Here is a 23,796-nt window from a genome sequence, read left to right as displayed (position 1 = left end):
TAGTTAACTAGTAGCGTTTATGTTGCATGACTAATTGTGTGTAAATAAAGTACACTTGACCTTGAACTAACTAATTGGTGTTTGGCTGTTTGATTGATAGCCGCTTGAACCTTGTTGTGATATCATTTGATACCTGGTGACTCTAAGCATTAGAACATAGATAACATAGAAGGAAGGGCAAATTCACTGATTGCCATAATTGGAACAGAGCCACAGAAAGGACAGAGTAAAAGAGTAAGATAGAAAAGGCAACAGGTCGCCCTCCCGGCGATTGCGGGAGAACTTCCCCTCAGAGACACAGAGAGGGAGGGCATCATTAGCCACATGCATGGTTCACAGTGGTGATGGGGTGTTAAGGAAGGGTTGGGAGTGGTTGAAGGAGGGGGGAGGGTGAAGGGAGGGTTGTGGGTCGCATGGAGAGTTGTGTGGGGGTGGATGCTCGCGTGGGGGTAGAAAGGTTTCCGGTAAGGGGGCTACTCACCCGACCTTCTTATGGCACTGGAGGCCAGTCCTCCTGGTCACACTCCCAGAGCTTATAGCCACTGCCACCTCGTCCCAGGCAGCACTATGGTTGACCCTCTGGGACGCTCAGGGAAATCAGAACATCCCTCCTGGTCTCCACCGCGTTCAGGAGCCTTGGCAGATTGGCATTGCCGAATTTTGGGGCCGATCTTCTTGGCGCCATGTTTGCGAGCTGACTGGGGTTGACTGTGCAAGAGCTGTGCTACTCGACCTTGTTCGCGGAGGGAGGGTGCTGGCGAGAACGGTCCCGGCGAATCGGCTGGCGAGCCTTCATTTGCGGCATGAAGCCCGTGGGGCCTGGTTAAGTGGACCAATTAACGTTGAATAACGTGGACCGGCCTCGGTGGGCCGAGCGCCAGGAAGCTCGTGGCAGTTCCCACTCACCACCAGACTTTGAAATCCAATTGTTGGCAACACTGAGACACAGCTATGTGGGAAGTTACTGACGTTGCAGGGTTAAATCGCCTCTGAGATCGACAACCAAGGAAGGAAGAGAAAACTTTGGAACTCCTGACTTGTGCAAAATTTTCACATCCTGCTGATAAGATTCTTCCTGTTTGTTTGTAACTTGTTCTTTCAATCCCCCCACCCCCACCTAAGAGCATGCAGCGAGATCACCACAGAGTTGGCTGGGTCAGAAATTTTTTTCTTTTATTTATTCATAGGGTGCGGCTGTTGCCGGCAAAAGGCCAGCACTTGTTGATCATTGAAAATCGTGAAGAAGGAGCTTTGGCTGCTGAGGGGGAGGGAAGGGGTACAGAAAGTGCCCAACATCGCCATAGTGTGCTGACAGTTGTGCCACTGGCCGGGAGGGGCTTCTGCCAAGGCCGGGGGAGTAGCGGAGGTAGCCAGGAGGTGGGCTATGGGGTCATGGTGGACAGGCATGGAACACCATTGCTGCAGCCTGCATGGCAGCCCTGCAGCTGCTCGTGCCGCCGACTGCCTACTGAACTTAATGCAACGGGTCGTATGGTTGTGCCCCCCAGGCCACCCCTCTAAGTGCCCTCGTGCCCAAGCCGACCCACCACAGGATGGGCACGTTCTAGCGGAGCCAGTGCCACTTTGTTAGCTGGGATGAGTGAGTGTGGAGAGTGATGTGTGTATATGCGGCTGCAGTTTGTCAGCCTCCGTAGTGTCAATCACGGACCTGGCGAATCACCATTTTTCATTGGAATCAGTCATGTTCCAGGTGGCGCCGGTGCTTGCCCCTCAACGGTTGCTGAATCGGTCCAGGTATGGTGCCAGTTTTGCTATTGTAGAAGTCCACGAATCCTGCGCAGGCATCGTCATTTAGTCTCAGGAATGGAGAATCTGGCCGCTGGGGCCTTATGAAATCTCAAGTCGTGGTCGTTATAAAATAGATATTAGATTGGGAAGTCTAAAGAGGTTGCAGCTGAGACCCCATAATAGAGGACGTTGCCAGATTTGCTCCTACTTGCGGTAGCACGTAAAGAATAAAGGACATCAATTGAAAATTAGAATGCATCTAGCGGGATTCATCACATAGCCACTGGGCACCTCCCTGAGTGGAGACCACTCTCAGGATTGGATCACTATTGAAGGAGCCTGGATACAAATGGGTCACCCACACATATGCAGACACACACTCACATAAACATACACACTCTTTCGTTACCACACAATTAGTGTTTTCTTACTGGAGAATTGGGGGGTAAGAGGGGAAGATGAATCAGGGGAGATTGACGTAAAGAAGGGGATCATGGGTGAGTGAAGAAAGGCGGAATGGGATGTGTAGGAGGGGTGGGTGATGAAGGGTTGGGAAATGATCTTGATTCCTGCAGCTGCGAGCTCAGATTTACAGGTACGCAACTCAAATTTCTACCCTGCCCACATGACAGCTGTTCCTGGTCGCATATTCTCTGATTCAAATGCTGGCCGCCAACCACTGCTTTGCTCCCATCAGGTACCTTGGATTGGGCCTCCTCCTGTATCCGTACTGACACTCCTCACCATGCAGAAACTTGGCCACATGCAGCATGTAGGTCTGAACATGTGAATGTCTCCAATGGTGCCTGCACAGAGCCAAGAGGTACAACAGATCAGGTAAGTCCCACCCCTCAGTTGTGCTTGATTGGGAATTGTGATTGACTTTTCAATTGTGAGCAGGGTTGCAATATAAATCTGTACTGGATTTGCTGTGAGTGACATGAATCAGAGAATCTGAATTCCAGGGACCCCCTTGCCTTTGGAGACCCCGTGCTCGAGCACGATATGTTTCACTGTAAATCCACCCCTGCCCACAGATGAATAGTTTCTCTCTATCTACCTTGATCACTGCCAAACCATCTAAACTCAGAATACCAGTCTAGTCTATGAAACATGGTTTCATAATTTAACTCCTCTGGCTGTGGTATCATTCTATGTGAATCGGTGTTGCCACCCCCTCTCTAAAGCTAAAATATCCTTCCTGACATATGCCTATCCCATCATGCAAAGTCAACAACACTGGAAAATGAATGATACAGCGTTGCTTTGCAGCCTACCAACCGTGAAGAAATACCTCTTTGGACTTTGATTGTGGACTCTGGAATCCACGTGAATCAATATTTACTTTCCCTATCATCTCTATTCTAAATTCTTCTTTTCTCTATCCTTCTTGCTATTGTCTGTGTGTGGAGATGGCTTTGCGACACTCCTGCCTTTTGAATGTTTCAGCAAACTAACCGTTTTGAGTTCATCCTAATTCGAGTTTGTTGTGGGGTTATTAATTGCAAATTGGATTGCTCTAAAACTGAAGGGTTGGGAAATATGTCACCGCTTGTAAAGAGGGATACAAAATCAAAACACCTTTCTGTTTATGGACCAGTGGTGAGAGGAAAAATCAGAGCTGTTTTTATCAACCCCTCCCCCCTGCCTGTGACAATATAGTCACTGAACCCCCTTCGCTCATTGGACATCCTAATTCTAGTTTGAATGATCTCCAGTTACCATTTTTCTGGAAGCAATAACCGTCGTACAATTTGTCAGATTCAACTTTCCAGATCAACACGCCTGTTGTGTTTTTTCCACACTGCTCCTTCGAACTGACTCTCGGAATAACAACAAAACCGTCATCCACCCAACCAAACCTAGAGGAGAGACACAGAAAATAACCCTGTGAAACTTTGTAAAGGAACACCTTCAAGAATCAATATCTGTGCAAGAAGGAGAACAGAACAGAGAATTAGGCTCAGGGAATGAGGCAGTGACCGAGACTTGAACCTATAATAAAGTTGAGGCTCCCAGTGTAGTAATGAGTGACCACTGCAGTGTTGGTGTAGTAGTGCTGAGGTCGTGTTGAAGGGACAGCACCGAGGGATCAATGATGTCGGGGGGGGGCACTTTTTGAGGGTCATTACTGAGTAAGTGCTGCGCTGGCAGAGCTATCATTATTTCGGTAAGATATTAAATCAGGCTCCATCGGTCCTTTCAATCAACATCACTAAAACTAATTACCTGGTCAATATTGATCACATTGCAGTTTGTGGGAACTTGCTGTGTGCAAATTGTTTGCCATGTCACCCAAATTACAACATAGCTGCACTTTTAAAAAAAGTACTTAATTGGCTGCGAAACACTTTGGGAAATCCTGAGGCCATGAAAGACGTTCTGTTAGTTGGCTGGGATTCTCTGTTGCGGCTCTGCCCCGCTTCCACTGTCAGCGAGGACGGAGAATTTGGCATCCAGACAAATTTCCCATTCACTGCAGCGGGTCCGGAGAATCCCGCTGACGTGAACGGACGGAAATTTTTTGCCCTAACCTATTTCTTCTCTTTTTTCTGTTGGAGAATGCAAGTCTTGAGGTATCTATCAGCATCACACAGCGTAACTGGCTAACAGGAGACACATTTGTATTCCAAATTCCCACAACCATTTTACGACACCTGCATTTGTTTACCAATTAATGGTAAGTGTGGGGAAGGATCATCGGTCTATGCTTTGGACTTGTGACCAATAGGAGCTGAGTTGAGACCACCAAAATAATTTTGTTGAGGATTCACAAAGATGGATGAAGGAAATGTTGTTCCAAAATAGTTGAAGCTGAATCTCAGAATTCTGAACCGGTCATCACTCCGGCCATATTTCCTCATTCTGAATTCAGAGTAAACTGTCAGTGGGATTTAATAATAATAATATTTATTATTGTCAAAAATAGGCTTACATTAACACTGCAATGAAGTTACTATGAAAATCCCCTAGTCGCCACACTCTGGCGCCTGTTCAGGTACGGAGCGAGAGTTCAGAATGGCCAATTCACCTAACAAGCACGTCTTTTGGGACTTGTGGAAGGAAACCGGAGCGCCCGGGGGAAACCCACGCAGACACGGGGAGAACGTGCAGACTCTGCACAGACAGTGACCCAAGCCGGGATTCGAACCTGGGACCTTGGCGCAGTGAAGCAACAGTGCTAACCATTATAACCGTGCCACCCTCCACCATCAACTGGAACATTAAGGAGGATGTGGTTTAATGTAGCATCTTATCAAATCACCCTTAGCACTGGACTCTTTGTTAATCCATTGCACCATCTGTGGAAACCCTATAATCCTTTGCACAGTGTCAGGGTCTTTCCTGTTTATTCACTTATTTCCCCTTTATTTTATTTTGCCGTTATCATTTTTGATTTATGGATGATTAATGGACATGCAACTTGAAATCAAGCAATGGAGAGGAGTGAGGAATTCATCAGTTACAAGACAGAACACTCTGCTAGTCTCCACAGGAAACCTCATGTGTGCGTAGAGGGTGGGGGGCAAATTAAAGTGGGAAATTAGAAATTAGATAATAGTTAACCAGTTGCATATTTCATTATAGTTCTTATTACTTATAAATAAAGTTGTGTTTACATTTACAAACCTGGTTCCTGCAATTATTGATCAGCCAAGGGCCAAAGAATTTGGGTATTTTTCTAAGAATTATTGTTACTTCAGTTGTGTTGCATTTCCGGGTCAACGCTCGCCCAGGTTGTCGTAACAAATTTTACATTTCAGACAACGGGCTCAGTTCCGAAGACGAATCATACGGACATACAAAATAGGAGCAGAAGTAGACCACCTGGCTCTTCGAGCCTGCTCCACCACCTGATAAGATCACAGCCAATCATATTGGATTCTAAAGGATAACTCTGTTTCTCTATCCACAGATGTGCCAGACCTGATTGAGTTTTCCCAACACTTTTCATTGCAGAACTCGAGTATCCTCGGTATTTTGCTTTTAATATCGGTAGTCGGATAAACCTGTGCTTCTAATCGGATTGTAAGAAGTTTTACAACACCATCTTAAAGTCCAACAGGTTTGTTTCGAATCACTAGCTTTCGGAGCACCGCTCCTTCCTCAGGTGAACTCTAATAGGATTCACTAACCTTTCAGCCAGGTGAAAGGTAAGAATGATGATTAAACGATAAGGTGCCACCCACCTGCACTTTTCGAAGCCTTGCCCTTGCGCCAATTCCACCTGTAACCTTGTTGCTAACTGTGTCCCAAGGCTGTTGCAGGCATTACGTGCTTGAGCCTGTGACAATTTGTATTCATCTTCCAAACGGATGTGGAAAACCCCCAAGATCCGACAATTGCTATATTCAATAGCTGCAACAGAAAGAACATCATCAGACATGGAACAGGAACGGGATTCAAGCCCACACATTTCAATGGAACAAAAGGCTGGGATTTTCTGGCCCTGCCTACCACCAAGATTTTCCAGTCTCAATGAAAATCTATGGACTTTTGGCTGGCCTGCCGCATCCCCTGAAACACATTCAATTAGGCATGGTTTCCCAAACTTTTCCAGCCATGGAACCCTTTTGACCTCCCAAGTGGACTGGAGGAACCCCTAAAAAACATTCTTAATCTGTAGAACAGCCAAACTACAAAAAAATGAATGCTTTTACGTACTAAGTACAAACATACATAAACATAATTTACAGAAGTCTTTTCTAATTCTTATATGTACACATTTACTATAATTTAAAAGCTTTCTTATTAAGAAATGTACTTGGGTCTTGCTCTTCCCCACTCCCTCTCGCAGACCTTGCTCTCACCATCTAACTGCCCTTCGTGCTCACCCTGATCCCAAAATGTAAGTTTCATGCTGTTTCCAGTTTCTGTCATTTTCAATAGGAGGAGTGTTGCTGCTCCTTTGATAGAATGCATTCTTAAGCCCCACTCTTTCCCGCTCCCTCTCGCATGCCCCATTCTTCCCTGCTCCATCCCGTAGGCCCCACTCACTCGTGCAGGCCCCGCTCCATCCCTCCTCCTTCCATGCTCACCCTGATCTCCAAATTTGAGTTTCCTGCTGTTTCTAGCTTGACCAATCACAGGCTGAATTCTGGAGAATCCAGCCTCTGATTGGGTGAGTTGGAAACAGCCTGCGAGGCTCCAACCAGTTTGGGAACGCCTGCTGTGAGGTATTTTGTTAGTCTGTGCATTCCTATCATGTTGTTAAGCCTTTCTTTGTTAAAAAAAAAAATATGTATCATCTTTATACCTGCGTTAAAATGTAACAAGTTATGAGATGGACCAACGACCTGAGCTCAAAACCGGATGGTAGGACATGGAGAGCAGAGAAGAATGAATGAAAGGAGAAGATTTCCTTTTAAAATTTAGAGTACCCAATTATTTTTTTTCCAATTAAGGGAATTTTAACGTAACCAATCCACGGAGACTTCCGGTGTGCATCATGGAGTGAGTGATCACACAGAGGCAGCTCCTGCCTAAGGTTACAGAAAAGAGCTCCTTTTTAAGCAACACGGGTTGGAATTTCGATGAAAAGGCGTAGGTGAATGTTCGAGGAGTACTTTCCCCCAGGAATAGTATGTTTCTTGGTTATCAGACCCTCAGAAACAGTGCAAGATTTGTCTGAAGCAGCAGCAAACAAAAGCCTCTGCAAGCATGCAAGCGGGGGAAGGGCCAGCTTAGAGGTCTCAAGCTGACTTGAGGGCCTTTATGAAAGCTGAATTCTAGCAGCAGAGGGAAGAACTGTGAAAAGATCTCACCAAGGCCATTGAAGAAGCAGAGACGGACTTCCGGTAGCGGTGATGCGGAGCTAAGCCGCACGTTCAGTGGCTCCCACTATTTTCGGACTTTGGGGCTCTTTTAAGGGCTCGTAGTGGTGGTGTTTGGACTTTTCCCCGTGTGGGAACACTCCTTCTCAGATTCTCCACCGGTGGATGGCCTGGACTAGGAGTGGAGCGGTCAGAAAATCGGCTTTGGAGACTTCCAGTTGCGGCTATGCGGTGCTAAGCCGCACCGCAGCTCCCGCTACTTAAGGACTTTTGGGCCGATTTGAGGGCCCCAAACGGCGCTGTCTCGACGAATCCCGGTGGGGGAAGGTGTCTAGAGGAGCATTCCCCATAATTTATGGTGCTCACCCGGAGTGGGGCAAAGGAAAAAGCTGCAGCAGCTCCCCAAGAAAAGCGGAGGAAGCAGGACAAAATGGCGGCCGGCGGAACACCCGAGGACTGGTGGAAGTGGACGCAGGAGCAGCAAGCCTCTCTTCTGCGCTGTTTTGCGGAGCTGAAGGCTGAGTTGCTGGACTCCCTGAATGCGACTACCAACAAGCTGCTTGGGACCCAGGCGGCCCAGGGGGTGTCCATTCGGGAGTTGCAGCAGCAGGCCGCTGAGTGGGAGGAGGAGGCCGTGGTTCTCGTGGGGAAATTGGAGTTGCACGAGGCACTTCACAAATAGTGGCAAGACCACTTGGAGGAGCTGGACGTTCGCACGAGGCGAAAGAATTTGAGGATCCTGGGCCGGGCGGAGGGGCTGGAGGGGTCGGATCTCCCGTCGTACGTGACCACGATGTTGAGCTCGTTGATGGGAGCGGGGTCATTCCATTTGCCCCTGGAGCTTGAGGGAGCTCACAGAGTGGTGGCCAGGAGGCCTAAGGCAAATGAACCCCCGCGGGTGGTGCTGGTGCGGTTCCATCGATTTAGTGACCGGGAGTGTGTGCTGCGATGGGCCAAGAAAGAGAGGAGCAGCAAGTGGGAGAATTCGGTCGTGCGAATCTACCAGGACTGGAGTGCGGAGGTGGCAAAGCGGCGGGCCGGGTTCAACCGGACGAAGGCGGTGCTGCATGCCAAGCAGGTCAGATTTGGAATGCTGCAGCCTGCGCGTCTGTGGGTGACATATAAGGACCGGCACCACTACTTCGAGTCCCCGGAGGAGGCGTGGGCCTTTGTACAGGCGGAGAAGCTGGACTCGAACTAACGGTCTGGGGACACACTATGGCCGTTGCTGTTTTCGCTGTTGCTGTTCTTCAATTTTGACACGTGTTTTTTTTATGCTGGTTTTCTTTTTGCTCTGTTTCCGGGTGGGTTTGTCTGTTGGGTATGGGTGTGGGGTATGTGGGGAACGTTGGGGGTATGTGCTTTATATGTTCTCTTCTGTACGGGGCTGGAGGTTGAGGTGAAACTGGATTTTGAGGAGCTGCGTCAGAAGGGTGGGGTGTGGCAGTGTGAAAGCGCGGGCTTTCCTCTGGTTGTCCGCGCTGCAGGGCAGAGGGGGTGGAGCTGGAGGTGGGGGCGTGGCCTCTACTGGTTTTCTTTCCCGCGCTGAAGCGGTGCCAAGGAGGTGTGGCAAGAGGGGGATGACCCCATGCCGGGAGGAGATGGGTTTTGGCAGGAGCTGCTGGATCAGCAGAAGTCAGCTGACTCACGGAAGTACCATGGAGGGTGCGTCGCGGCTAGGAGGGGTCCTAGCCTGGGTGGGGGCGGGTGGGGGGGGGGGGGGGGGCGGATACCGGGTTGCTGCTGGAATGGCCAGGAAGGAGCTGGTGTGGGCCGGGGGGGTAGAGGAGAGGCGTTATCGCCATGGGGAACGGGTCAGGCGGGGCGAGCTGGCCTGGGGCGAGCAGTCGATAAGCTATGGCTAGCCGGCGGGGGAGAGGGGCAGGTTGCCCTCTGATCCGGCTGATTACCTGGAACGTGAGGGGGCTGAATGGGCCGGTTAAATGAACTAGGGTATTTTCTCATCTGAAGGGGCTGAAGGCGGACGTGGCTATGCTCCAGGAGACCCACTTGAAGGCGGCGGACCAGGTTCGTCTGAGGAAGGGGTGGGTGGGGCAGGTTTTTCACTCAGGATTGGACGCGAAGAACCGGGGGCTGGCGATTCTGGTGGGGAAGAGGGTGGCGTTCGAGGCGGCTGAGGTGGTGTCGGACAAGGAGGGCAGGTTTGTTATGGTGAAGGGTAGGCTGCAGGGAGAGCAGGTGGTGTTGGTTAATGTATATGCCCCGAATTGGGATGATGCCAGCTTCATGAGGCGCTTGTTGGGCCGCATTCCAGACCTGGAGGCAGGGGGCCTGATCATGGGGGGAGACTTTAACACGGTGCTGGATCCCCCACTGGACCGGTCCAGTTCAAGGACGGGTAGGAGTCCGGCGGCGGCCAAAGTGCTGAGGGGGTTTATGGACCAGATGGGAGGGGTGGATCCCTGGAGGTTTGGGAGGCCGAGAGTGTGGGAGTATTCCTTTTTCTCCCATGTCCATAGGGTCTATTCCCGAATAGATTTTTTCATCCTGAGCAGGGGATTGATCCCGAAGGTGCAGGATGCAGAGTATTCGGCCATAGCGATTTCAGACCATGCTCCGCACTGGGTTGATCTGGAGATGGGGGAGGCGCGGGACCAGCGCCCGCTCTGGCGCCTGGATGTGGGGATGCTGGCTGATGAGGAGGTGTGTAGGAGGGTCCGGGGAAGTATTGAGGGGTATCTTGATACCAACGTAACCAATCCACCTAACCTGCACATCTTTCAGTAATGGGGATGAAACCCTCGCAGACAAGGGGCGAATGTGCAAACTCCACAAGATAGTGACCCGAGCCCGGGATCGAACCCGGGTCCTCAGCGGAAAGGAGAAGATTCTAATGGCTGTAAATATTTGAATGGGTGTAAATTTAGAGAGCTGGATAGTCAGCGAGACCTTCGTGTCCTCATGCATCAGTCGCTAAAAGTAAGCATGCAGGTCCAGCAATAGGAAAATGCTGATTGTGCGGAAGTAGGAATGAGTGCGTGTGTGTGCCGTTTGTATCTAGGCTTCTTCAATAGTGAGCCGACCCTGACAGCGGCCTCCACTTTAGGAGGTACCATTGTAATGCAGTGAAGACCTTTCTTCCTTTTGTGTTATCGCAAGCAGGAACAAATCACGGCCGGGATTCTCCAATCCCGTGGCCAAGTTCTGACACCGGCGTGAAAAGCGGCGCCAACGACTCCTCCATCAACGGTAATTGATAATCAGGTATGCCCCCCATTCCTAGGGGGCTAGGTCGGCGCCGGAGTGGTCTCCGCCGTCCAGCCGGCGCGGCACGGCTAGCGTGAGTGCGCGCCTGCGCGCTATGGCCGGCACGACTTCATGCATGCGCGTGGTTTCCTGTCTCCGCGCCGGCCCCCGGGCAATATGGCGGAGCCCTACAGGGGCCCGGCGCGGAGGTATATAGGCCCTCATGGAACCAGCCCACCGGCCGATCGGTAGGCGGCGATCGTGGGCCAGGCCACCGTGGAGGCACCCCTCCAGGGTCGGTTCCTCCCGCCCCCCCTCCCCCCCTCCAGGACGGCCCTCGCAGACAAAATCTCCACGTCCCGCTCTGTGGGACCATACGTGACCCACGCTAGTGGGACTCAGCCGAACTCGGCGGCCACTAGGCCCATCGAGGCCCAGAGAATCGCCGGGGGGGGGGCGCTTTCAATGGCCCCCGACTGGCTCGACGGCGATCCCGCGGGCGCCCGAAAATCAGCGCCGGAGAATCGGCGAGCCGACGTCGGGGTGGCGTGATGGGATTCTCGCGCCCCCCCCCAGGTGATTCTCCGAATCCCGGTCCAGGTCTCTATTATATGATCTCAGCACCAGGGCTGCAACCTCTTTTGGCTTCCCAACATAATAAATATTTTATAAGAATCAAGACTTGGGTTAAGCCAAATCCTCTAAGAATATCGAAGTTTTGTCATTTATCCTATCTGAACCATAACCACAATACCGAAATTATGCTATGTTGGTCAGAAATTGGAGTGTGTTACCTTATTCAGTAGATAGTATGACAGGGAAAAAATGGTTGAGGGTGCAGGCAAGAATTTCTTCCTTACTCAACATGTTAGGAAGTAATGGATTTAATCAGTGGCAGAGCTCCTGTGATGATATCCGATTTCCAAGTGGGAACTGTAGATATTCACACCACAGAAGGAAGCTACGTGGCCATCATTGTAACTGGACAGCTCTCAGAGGGAACTATCCACGTCGTCCTATTCCTCATACTTCTCTTTTTTCTAACATTTCAGATATGAAACGTTATGATGGATTATATTGCTGCCACTGTTTCTGGTAGGAACGTCAGTGTCCTAACAACCCCTCAATTCATATCAATAGTCATTGTATCATCATGTTTCATTGGCTGAGCAAACTATTGCTGCAGGCAACTTGCTGTACTTGCTCTAAGAATGGGTTCAGTTTTGAGGTATGAAGAAAGGTTTCAAAATGGAGTTTGGGGTGTTCTGGTTGATGGAAATAAGTTACAGTGACAGGGAGAGAGAGTAAATATGAGGGCGGCGAGGTGAAGAGAGAAATGTGTGTGAAGGGAGGGGTGAAGAGAGAGTGTGCAAGATGTGGGCTTCGTTCTTCAAATCCTGGGGTGGGGGTGGGGGGAAATTAAGCTTAGCACAGGACCCCATGACATATGAAAAAATGAAAATCTCTTATTGTCACGAGTAGGCTTCAATGAAGTTACTGTGAAAAGCCCCTAGTCGCCACGTTCCGGCGCCTGTTCGGGAAGGCTGTTACGGGAATCGAACTGTGCTGCTGGCCTGCCTTGGTCTGCTTTCAAAGGCAGAAATTTAGCCCAGTGAGCTAAACAGCCCCGTATAGATCTGCCTCTGCCTTTGCAAAAGTAAGAAAGTTATCTGAACCTTTATAACACGCTGGTTCGGCCTGAGCTAGAGTATTGTGTTCAATTCTGGACCCCACACTTTATGAATGATGTCAAGACCTTGAAGAGGGCACTGAGAATATTTGCTGGCATGGTACCAGGGATGTTGGACTTTAGTTGCGTGGCGATACTTGAGAAGCTAGGCTTGTTCTCCTCAGGGTATCAGAGAAGGGAACATTAAGGGGAGATTTAATTGCGGTTGTGGTTCAAATGATGAACATCAACTGGTTTTTCTAAGACTCCTAGAGGTATGGCAACATCTCCACTCAATAAGGAGGTACTTTGATTGTGAAGAACATAGAGAGAATCAACAATCTGTTGCCCCTTATAACGGAAAGGAACAGTAATCCTGCCACCTGGACCTTGTAATTTGATGTCTGATGAATGAAGGGTCGGTGGCCAGTCAAGGTCATCTGCTGATGTGTTAACAGCAATGCCAGTATCAATGCTGAAAGTAGTACTGAAGCCTTGAACCTGGATTGAAACTGACCAATTGTCTGGATTAAGGCAACTTCTCCGAGGAGATCAAATTCTATTGTTGTCTGGACTTTCCATTTCTTAGATGGAATGTGTTTCAGAAATAGCTCCTTATATTTGACATTTGACTTATTGGATTTGCAGAAGCACTTGAAATGTCCAGATTTGCCGCACTGGAACCATTCCCTTCTCCTTGCTGGGCAATCCTGGCATGCATGCCAGGTTTTCTTTCATGCCCTTTTGTTTAGTTTGGCAGGCATTTGTGTGGGTGAGACCACTGCCCGTGTGCCTACCCAGTCATTGAAGCCTCAGAGATACATTGAATTACAACCCAGTTAAACTCTCTAAGCTTGACCTGCCCAGCAAATTGGACCGTTTGATCCAAAGTAAGGTCACCTTTGGTCTGCAGAAACTCAAGAGTTTTTCATCCCGGACTCACGCAACTATGTGATCATGGAGTAGCCTGCCCTTCATCGATGATACATAGGATGATAATTATTAAAAATAATTCAGTCGATTCGCCAGCTCATTGTGGCCGCTGGGTGAAATGTGCTTGTTTAATTACTAAATTTTGCTTCAGGCTAAAAAAATCGTGAAAGGCTTTAGAATGGATTTGAAGTCTGCGGTGGACTCATGCATCCTTTGCTTTAGGAAAACATCATCTGCTACTCGACCTACCACAGAAATTAATTAATTTGAATCATTTTGATCCTCTTCACAAAGGCCTGGACCAAAGAAAATGGCATTTCCATAACTCCCACTGCTGGCTTCTCTGTGGGCCTCAAAGCAGTCAAATGAGTGGGGCAAGAGCATGGACTCGCTCACCAGAGACGGCCATCGCTACCTCACCAGTGTGCCTCCTTCTTCCCTGATTTTTCATCAGCAGCTGTCAAATGTTTCTTCATTCTGTGGTTCCTTCAATAGCACTCTAGGCATGGTACTTGGTTAGTAGACAGACGGTAGGTATGTGTTTAACACCTGTTTATTAGTACTATATCTAAACAGGTTACAGAGTAGGCAAGTTGCTCCGAGGCATGATTCCAACCTATCTCTCTTTCTGGAGAGAGAGAGACTTAACACATGATGTCATTGATATGTCATCCTCATACATTGGCATATCCACCTGTTAACCCTTTATACCACGGTCAAGACATGTTGTTTGGATACCTGACACCAGACTCCTGAGGCAACTGTTCGACTTGGAATTCAGTTGGAGCGGGAAATTCCAAGGAGGACAACAGAAAAACTTTAGGGATGTCATCTCTGAAGGGATAACACACCCCCAGTAACTCATAAGAGTGCCTAGCTAGTGACTGACCAAAATGGCAAATGTTCATTCTGGAAGGCACAAAAAAAAAATCGAGGGACCGCTTCAGGGGCAGCACAGTAGCACAGTGGTTAGCACGTTGCTTCACAGCTCCAGGGCCCCAAGTTCGATTCCTGGCTTGGGTCACTGTCTGTGTGGAGTTTGCACGTTCTCCCCATGTCTGCGTGGGTTTCCTCCGGGTGCTCCGGTTTCCTCCCACAGCCCAAAGATGTGCGGGTTAGGTGGATTGGCCATGATAAATTGCCCTTAGTGTCCAAAAAGCTTAAGTGGGGGTTACGGGGTTATGGCGATAGGGTAGAGACGTGGGCTTGAGTAGGGTGCTCTTTGTAAGGGCTGGTTCAGACTCGATGGGCCGAATGGCCTCCTTCTGCACTGTAAATTCTATGATTCTATGATTCAGGAGCTCACAGAGGCGAAGTCAAGACATTTTAAAAGTTTACCTCTCACTGACCTTCTAATATGCTCCAGATGCTCCACCGCATAATAATAATAATCTTTATTAGTGTCATAAGTAGGCTTACATTAACACTGCAATGAAGTTACTGTGAAAAGCCCCTAGTTGCCACATTCTGGCGCCTGTTTGGGTACACGGAGGGATAATTCAGAATGCCCAATTCACCTAACAAGCACGTCTTTTGGACTTGTCGGAGGAAACTGGAGCACCCGGAGGAAACCCACACAGTCACAGGGAGAACGTGTAGACTCCACACAAACAGTGACCCAAGCCAGGAATTGAACCCAGGTCCCTGGTGCTGTGAAGCAACCGTGCTAACCACTGTGCTACCGTGCGGCCCATCTTATAAAGTATACAGCCCTCCATATCTCCCCCTCTTGTTTACTCTGAAGAAGGGTGGTACTTGAATCAGCGATGCTGAGGACATCGTGGATAGCACGTTCGCTGAGTTGGTCCACTGCAGGTGAAAAGTAGTGAGGGAGATAGAAAATGGGTGACCAAAAGACAGAGCAAGAGTAGGAAGGCAGTGCAGGTGTCCCCTGTGGTCACCTCCCTGCCAAACAGATATACCACTTTAGATACTGTTGAGGGAGATGGTTCACCAGGGGAAAGCAGCAGCAACCAGGTTCATGGCACCGTGGCTGGCTTTGCTGCGCAGGAGGGCAGGAAGAAGAATGGCAGGGCTATAGTGATAGGGGACTCAGTCATAAGGGGAATAGACAGGCGGTTCTGCGGATGCAATCGAGACTCCAGGATGGTATGTTGCCTCCCTGGTGCAAGGGTCAAGGTTGTCTCGGAGCGGCTGCAGGACATACGGGGGGGGGGGGGGGGGGGGGAACGGTGTGAACAGCCAGCTGTCATGGTGCATATAGGCACCAACGTTATAGGTAAAAATTGGGATGAGGCCCTACAAGCTGAATTCAGGGCGTTAGGAGTTAAAATAAAAAGTAGAACCTCAAAGGTAGTAATCTCAGGATTGCTACCAGTGTCACGCGCTAGTCAGAGTAGGAATGTCAGGATAGATCGGATGAATGCGTGGCTCGAAAGATGGTGCAAGAGGGAGGGATTCAAATTCCTGGGGCATTGGAACCGGTTCATGGGGAGGTGGGACCAGTACAAACAGGATGCTCTGCACCTGGGTAGGACTGGAGCCAATATCCTGGGGGGGGGGGGGGGGGGGGTTTGCTAATGCTGTTGGGGAGGGTTTAAACTAATGTGGCAGAGGGTTGGGAACCGATGCAGGAAGTTAGAGGGAAGTAAGACGGGGACAGAAACAAAAGGCAGTAAGGGGGAAAGTGTAAGGCAGAGAAGCCATAGGCAAAAATCAAAAAGGGCCACAGTACAGGGTACAGTGACCGAGGAGAGCTCGGTTAATAGGCCCAGTAATACTGAGAGGAATAAAACGGGAAGTATAAACATAAATGGAAAGCGAAGCACCAGGTTATTACATCAAGATATGGGTTCTAGAATAAGGAAAATTCGGAGAAAAGTTAAAAGGAAAAATAACTTAGGGGAAGTTACTGATAGAGGTGTTAAGATTCAAAACGGAGGTATAAAAGCCAACATAAGGGTACTTTACCTGAATGCTCATAGTATTTAGAATAAGGTAAATGAGTTGATGGCCCAAATCATCGTGAATGACTATGATTTTGTGGCCATTACTGAAACATGGTTAAAGGATGGTCACGACTGGGAGCTAAATATCCAAGGGTATCAAACTATTCGGAAGGACAGAGTTGATGGTAAGGGAGGTGGTGTAGCTCTGTTATTTATGGATTACATCCGGGCAGTAGTGAGGGATGATATCGGTCCTATGGAGGTTCAATCCATTTGGGTGGAAATCAGGAATAGTAAGGCGAAAAAGTCACTGATAGGAGTAGTCTATAGGCCACCAAATAGTAACATTACGGTAAGGCAAGCAATAAACAAAGAAATAACTGATGCATGTAGAAATAATACAGCAGTTATCATGGGGGATTTTAATCTACATGTTGATTGGTTTAAACAGGTCGGTCAAGGCAGCCTTGAGGAGGGATTTATAGAATGTATAGAATGTTCACCCCAACAAAAATCTATCAAACTCACATTTAACATTTTTTATTTGCCTCAACAGCTTTTTTGAGGATGAAGGTGCCAGGTTTCAATTCCTTTTGTGCTTCCTGACATCACCCTAAACGCCCCGGCTCTAGTTTTAATGCTATGCCCTCTTTTCTGGCCTCTCCCATTTCCTGCACCAGAGGAAATAGCTTCTCTCTACCCTGCCAAATCTGTTTAATACTTTGAACACCTCAAAAGGTGTGAAATGCCACGAACCGCACAGAGGTCCATTGGCTGGACCGTAAAATCCCACTGGAATAAAATCCCGCCCCGGGAGTCTGTCCAAAGCACTGTACATAACATAACTTTAAACTCTTTGAATCCAGATCATCATGAAATAAAAAACAACATTCCAGCAGCCTTTTCAATAATTTTCATGCCAGCCGTCCACCAGCTTGGAATGATTCCTGCACATGGACCCCTAAGTTCTTTCATGGGTCCAAAATAATGATCGAAGAATTTAACTTCGCAAATTGATTTTTAAAATATATTTATTGAGGTTTTACATTATAACAAACAATGCAACAAAACCACAAGAACGATACAGCACAGCAAGAAAAATAAACGGCTCAGCATACACGGGTGCAGAGGGGAACAGCAGTAAAACAAGCTTAATACAATCATTGGACATAACTTGATGCCTTTATAAGCCCAACTCGAGAATGAGGGAGAAACAGGGTAAGGCCATGAAAACATGGTAAAACGGTGTGCACCTTCCCACACAGCGAATGCTTACAACTGCCACAAGAGTTAAGGATAAATTTTTCATTCTATGTTCTCCCTTAACTCCAGCAGGGCCAGAGACACAAATGACGCACCGCAACTCCTATCCTCAGATACCAGACCGATCTGCACCCATGCAGGAACCAATCATGGATTCTTTATACCCACCCCTAAAGAAAAAGAAACACACAACAAAAATACGCAAGAACCCCAACTCTAAAAGGGTGTTACAACTGATCCCAGGCCTCGAAGACTACACTGTCCTCCATCAAACCCAATATGCCCAACCTTGGATCAAGATTGCTAAAGCATGGCAGCCAATTTTAAATCTCAATCGGGAACTCACTTCCCATTTCTCGCCAGGGACTGGGCTCCTTGTCCGGCCCCCACTTCCCGAGTTGGTCAGGACAGACGACACACCATGCAGCAGGATCTCAAAGAATTGAAGGCGGACCCTCACCGGGGAAAGTTCCGTATCAAATACAAGGATCCTCTCCTGCACCTCTACCATTCTCCCAAGGATACCTCACAATTCCTCAAAATGAGACCCAAAGACCTGAAAGATGGAACCGAGATCCACATCTGGAATAACATTCTCAATGGCGGCCATCATCCCGGTGCGCATAGCACCGGCGAGGTGATGATCCGCTCACCAACAACGACGCCACTGCAAGGTGGGCCCCACCCAATCCCACCATCAAATGAGGATTCTCTACAATTCAATCCGGCTCCTCATCACAAAACCCCAGTCAGGATCGACCAGGGGCATCGTACAAGACAGATATTCCAAAAAAAAAGATAATTAGGAAATATGCACTAGGATAAAATAAAGGATTAAAAGGCCTACAGAGCCAGAGCTTGCGAAAACACAGCCGCTCCGTGCTAACATCATGTGACCCCTCCACTTTGCTAATTGATGAAACAGAGCAGCAATAAAATTATTTTTAAAATTGAATACAGTTTTCTTAAAATTTATTTTTAATGTATAAAGTACTGTGAATGTAGCTGTCACTGCTATAATAAATCTGAAAGATTGCCTTTTAATGTTACCGTGTAGAAAATATTCTGATTAACAAGCTCAAAAGGATCTGAAAGACATCAGATTCTGGTCTTTGCATTTTGATGAGATTATTGCCTACCTGGGGCAAAAGCTTAACATGCTGACCCAATATGTGCTTGCAAAGATGATAAAGTGCATCAAATGAATGAAATGAAAGTGGGCCTGGATCCCATATGCAGAATGCTGCTCTGATTCCTCCCTCATGCTCCATACTTTCTGTATCAGGTGTTAAATTTCCAGGTAGACAGCTGCCGAATGATGCGACTGGCGCCAATCTTTACTCAGTCTTACATTGACTTACAGTGAAACATTACAAGCATGGCCTAGTGGTTAGCACATCCGCCTCACGGCGCTGAGGTCCCAGGTTCGATCCTGGCTCTGGGTCACTGTCCGTGTGGAGTTTGCACATTCTCCCCGTGTCTGCGTGGGTTTCGCCCCCACAACCCAAAAATGTGCAGAGTAGGTGGATTGGCCATGCTAAATTGCCCCTTAATTGGAAAAAATAATTGGGTAATCTAAATTTATAAAAAATAAAAAAAAAACATTACAAGCATACGCTTCCTAACTCAACCAGCCCACAGTTACAATAAGAATTTCTTTATATGCGCTCAAGTGAAAACCCAGTTAACTCTCTCGCCTGCATGTAATTAAACACAACTTATCTACAATTAATACCAAGCACTGCTCGGGTAGAGAAGTTATGGGGGGGTTACATTCAACCCTCGTATAAACACTGGCTAGCTCTCGACTCAGTTAAAAACTCTAGTACAAGACATGAACTATTCCTTCAACATCGGTTCTGCTTATCGCTTATGTCCTTTGTATTGTTTGATGACGATGTGGGGATGCCAGCATTGTACTGGGGTAGGCACAGTAAAAAGTCTTACAGGTTAAAGTCCAACAGGTTTATTTGGAATCACTAGTTTTTGGAAAGTAGCCGATGAAGGAGCAGTGCTCCGAAAGCTAGTGATTCCAAATAAACCTGTTGGACTTTAACCTGATGTTGTAAGACTTCTTACTATTTAGATGAACAATAGAGGCCGATGGAGCATTCCTTGCAAGTAAGTAAAGGACGTTAATTACAATTCCTAGCTTTGTATTCTTTCCTTATTTGAACTTTGGAATTATATTCATTATTATTCAGTGGGCAGTTACAGTTTCTGTTTTTTTAAATGTCTAAAAATATGAGTCCAGATCTTCGGGGGGGGGGATTTTCTCCCCCCGTTTTCAGCCGGCGGGAAGGCTGAAGGAGACAGAGAATCCAACGGGAGTCCCAAAACGGCTTTTACACTGGAGGAATTTCCCATTGAGATTGTCCCCACCCTCTGCCAATAATGTAATGGGGTTCCCACCATGAAGGATTGGGAACTCCATTAGCATAAATTAGTATCCATTTAGTGGGCCTCCCCACTGTATGATCTCCCCACATAGGGAATTCCCGCTGCCCCCAGCCCGCCAGCGTGACGTTAAGTCAGCAAGGTTTACAACAGGTTTTGACAAATTGGGAGCTGTCGAACAGAATCTGCCAGGGGCCGAATAGTTATGTACAGCCCCCAGAAGGGGGAGAGTCATGCCCAGCAGAACCCTGGCAGTGCCTCCTGATCCAGAGGGCACGGTCAAGTGCAGTGCCAGGGGCCAGTGCCTGGGGAGGAGGGGGAGAGGGGGGCTTCTGTTGGGGTTGGGGTGGGGTTCCATGGTGAGGGTTTTGTTCTGTTGGGGGTGGTCCTGGTGTCCTCGGGTGGTTCCTGGGGTTTTTTTTTCAGATTGGGGAACCCCGAACCGTCAGAATCCGAGGTTGCTGGTGGCACAGGCTCTGGCACAAAGTCGTGGGATTTCTCTCTTCTATTTATGTTTATAACGTTTATAAATCTGGTGGGGAAACCTGGCACGGCAGCTGGCAGGCTGCCCTCTGATTTTCCCGTCCGAGACAACACTTAGAAACAACATTGAAAAGGTTCACCCCTTGTTCTTCCTAATTTCTTCTCATCAACCCCTCAATTCCTTGGGTTCTGTGTGTTTCCCATCTGCCTCAAACTCCTTGAGATTGCATGGAAACTGCAACGGAGAACAGACCATTTGACTTAACCATGTTTGAGTTTAACCAAAATGAGAACACTGTCCTAAACCATGTCCCACCTTGTTCCCACTTCCCTTTATTGGCCTTTCCTTTAACCACCAAACATTGAATCATTGAATCTTACAGCACAGGAGGCCACGAGGCCAATTGTGCCTGAACTAACTCTTTGAACAAGATATCTAAGTAGTCGCACTGCACTGCTCTTTCACCCATAGCTCTGCAATTTTATTCTCTTCATGTATTTATTCAACTGGCTTTTGAAAATTACTCTTGAATCTGCTTCACTGCCCTTTCAGTCAGCGCATTCCAGATCACAACAGCTCGCTGCATAAAAGAAAAGGTTTCTTATGCCACTTCTGACTTTTGACAGCCATATTTAATCCGTCCCCTCTATTGCTTACTCACTCTACTGCTATTTTATTAAAGACAATTTTACTTTATTAAAATCCCTCATGGCCTTGATCACTTCTATGAAATCCCCGTTTAACCTGTCTAACCGATTTGTAATTGCTACTTGGTCTCTGGATTCAGTCGCTAACACGGATAATGAATTCCTCAGCCTCACAACACTCTGTGTGAAGACATTTCCCACTTTCTGTCCTAACTTTCTTCCTTTTAATCCTAATTTTTTTTGTTCTTCTCTGACCCATCTCAATCTTTAACATCTTTATTGAATTACTCATTCATTTCCTTTGTTCCGATGAAAGAGACTTATATTTACATAGGTTATGGAACACTGAGACAAAATGACTGACAGGGTCTTCATTCATGATGAATCTAACTAACTGTGGGAATAGGTAAGGCTGCAAAAATGATTTATTCCAAAAATCTGTTCACCCCTGTCCCAACTCACACCAAATCCTCTCCAACCACCATCACTGCACTTGCTGATCTACATTGGTTCCTGGCTCCTAGTCTATTAATGTTCAATTAAAAAATTCGTATCCATGCTTCCAAATCGTCCAAGGCTCCGCCCCTTCCATGTCTCTGGGGCTCTGTAATCTCCTCCAGCTCCACAACCTCAGTATCACTGCACTCCTCCAAATCTGGCCTCTTGACCATCCCTGATTTTAATTGATCCATCATTGATGGTCATGTCTTCAGCTGCAAGACAATAACCTCTAACCCTCACTAAATCTTTCCAACTTGTTACTTTTGTTTCCACCTTTAAGATGTTGCTTAAAACCTATGGGGGCGATTTACCGGTTGTGTCTTGCCGGAATTGGGATGGGACGCGGCTGGTAGATCCTGGGAGATGCCTCTTCCGGGATCACCCAACAGTCATTTTGCATCATGCAATCTAACAAGATCTCGCGAGACATTGCGATCTGGATCGCGCCCACAATGGGCGGGACTCAGACTTGCAGAGTTAAGTGTTTTAGCTCTGCCCACGCCATTTCAAACTGGCTACTGGGATCTATTGGCCTCACCAAGGAGACCCCCGCCGGGTGCCATTTGGCACTGCTCCCTACAAACAGGGACCAGGCGGAATGACACTTGGTGACGCCTCCGGGTGGCTGGTATCTGGGCAGGATGGCACCCTGGCACTGCTGATGCCACCTGGGCACCTAGGCAATGCCACCTGGTATTCCCAGGTGGCACTGCCAGGCTTGAAGGGACACTGCCATGGTGCCAGGCTGGCCAAGCTGATATTTTGCCCATGTCGGGGATCGGGCCTGGGCTGTGCCGCCCATATAAGGTGGGGGGGGGGCTCATAGACAGAGGTGGGGCATTATGGGGTCCAGAGGTCACATCGGAGTCGACAGATTTGGGCGTCATTTCTTCCTGCATTGAAGAGCTCCACTCCCCTGTGCAGGAAATGATGCTAAATGCGCCCTTGGGGGATGTTCCCCGCTGGAGCCCAAAAACACAAGAGTGCTGTTAGACAGTGGGGTCATTTTCGGTGCTACAAACGCCGAGAACGACTTCTTTAATCCCGCCTAGAATGGGCTCTGTTTTTTTTTTGGGTTAGATCACGTCCTATATCTCTGACCAAGATTGGGCCACCTGTCCGAATGATTTATTATGTGGCCATGGATGAACTCTTGTTTGAAAAGACTCATTGTGACATTTTATAACATTATGTTCTATATAAAAACCAACTGTTGTTGTTGCATTTGGACAAAGCAGAGAATACAGGTAGGGTGGGTGACAGGCCAGGCTGGTGACACTAGTTTTGGAGCACGCACAATCACACTGGCACGAATATAAACTTCTGCGGTTCTGCGCTTGTTATTTCCATATCCACCAGGATATTTATACCTAAGTTCAACCCCTTAAATGATTTATCTTGGCTTGAACCCAGAGTTTCTGGATCAGGGGCAGTGACATAGCCTACTGTGCCACAGGACCTCCTCACAGACCCCTTCAACCAGCTTTAAAGATCATTCTACAGAACCGTCATACATTTTCTTAGACTGGAACAATTTTTAGCAGGAAATGTATCACTGGTTCCAAAGAAGTTCAGATGATTATACCATAACTATTAGCTCATGCAAAAGGGATCTTTCTCCCCACAATAGAAAAAGAGAGGTCAGAAGGCAACTCCATTCACTGGGTTAGGGATTCCTTCATCTGTACAATTGAAAAAATAGATTAACTTACCGTTAACATCTATTGAGGTTTGAGTCAGTACCAGAAAAGTCTGGCTCAAGGCAATCAGTGTCAGAACTCCCCACTCCTTCATATCCAGTTTTCCACATAAATCGCAAAGCCTAAGCAGAGAACACACTGCCTCCCAGTAACAACCAACACCGGGATTGTGGCTGTGACCAAGTGCTGAACACAACTTCCTCCAATCCTATTGTACAGACCTTTGGTGACAGGAAACAGGAAGTAACACATTCAGCAGAATTAACCAGTCTGTTAATTATACAAATTTTCACATTCATACACAGCCATAAAGCAGAATAATAATCATCTTTATTAGGTTTACATTAACACTGCAATAAAGTTACTGTGAAAATCCCCTAGTCGCCTCACACTACGGCGCCTAAAAAAAGTACACAATTTTCGACTGGTTTGGATAAAGTTCATAAAGACTTTGAGAAAACAAAAGACAGGGCACTATGCTCTTGCCGTGTTGTGCTCAAGCGGGAGCACAACGCGGCTGGAGAATCTCGGGAGAGGCCTCCAGCGGACTTCCCGACAGGCTC

At 47.8% G+C, this 23,796-nt stretch overlaps 1 protein-coding gene across 2 annotated transcripts in view; it reads right to left on the bottom strand.

Annotated features, from left to right (window-relative positions):
• The window catches only part of LOC119971812 (lymphatic vessel endothelial hyaluronic acid receptor 1-like), a 53,300-nt gene extending 29,876 nt beyond the window's left edge, over positions 1–23,424 (bottom strand). For both annotated transcript variants that reach the window (XM_038807986.1, XM_038807987.1), the window contains exons 1-3: positions 23,246–23,424; positions 5,940–6,108; positions 3,472–3,611 (exon numbers count right to left, since the gene is read on the bottom strand). In XM_038807986.1, the coding sequence (XP_038663914.1) occupies positions 3,472–3,611; positions 5,940–6,108; positions 23,246–23,327 (391 nt within the window). In that variant the 5' untranslated portion in view covers positions 23,328–23,424. The remainder of the gene's footprint in view (positions 1–3,471; positions 3,612–5,939; positions 6,109–23,245) is intronic.
• Between the last annotated feature and the right edge of the window lie 372 nt (positions 23,425–23,796).

Source organism: Scyliorhinus canicula, chromosome 9 (genome assembly GCF_902713615.1).
Source record: "Scyliorhinus canicula chromosome 9, sScyCan1.1, whole genome shotgun sequence".
Classification (NCBI taxonomy): domain Eukaryota; kingdom Metazoa; phylum Chordata; class Chondrichthyes; order Carcharhiniformes; family Scyliorhinidae; genus Scyliorhinus; species Scyliorhinus canicula.
This window is presented reverse-complemented; position numbering and strand designations above follow the sequence as displayed.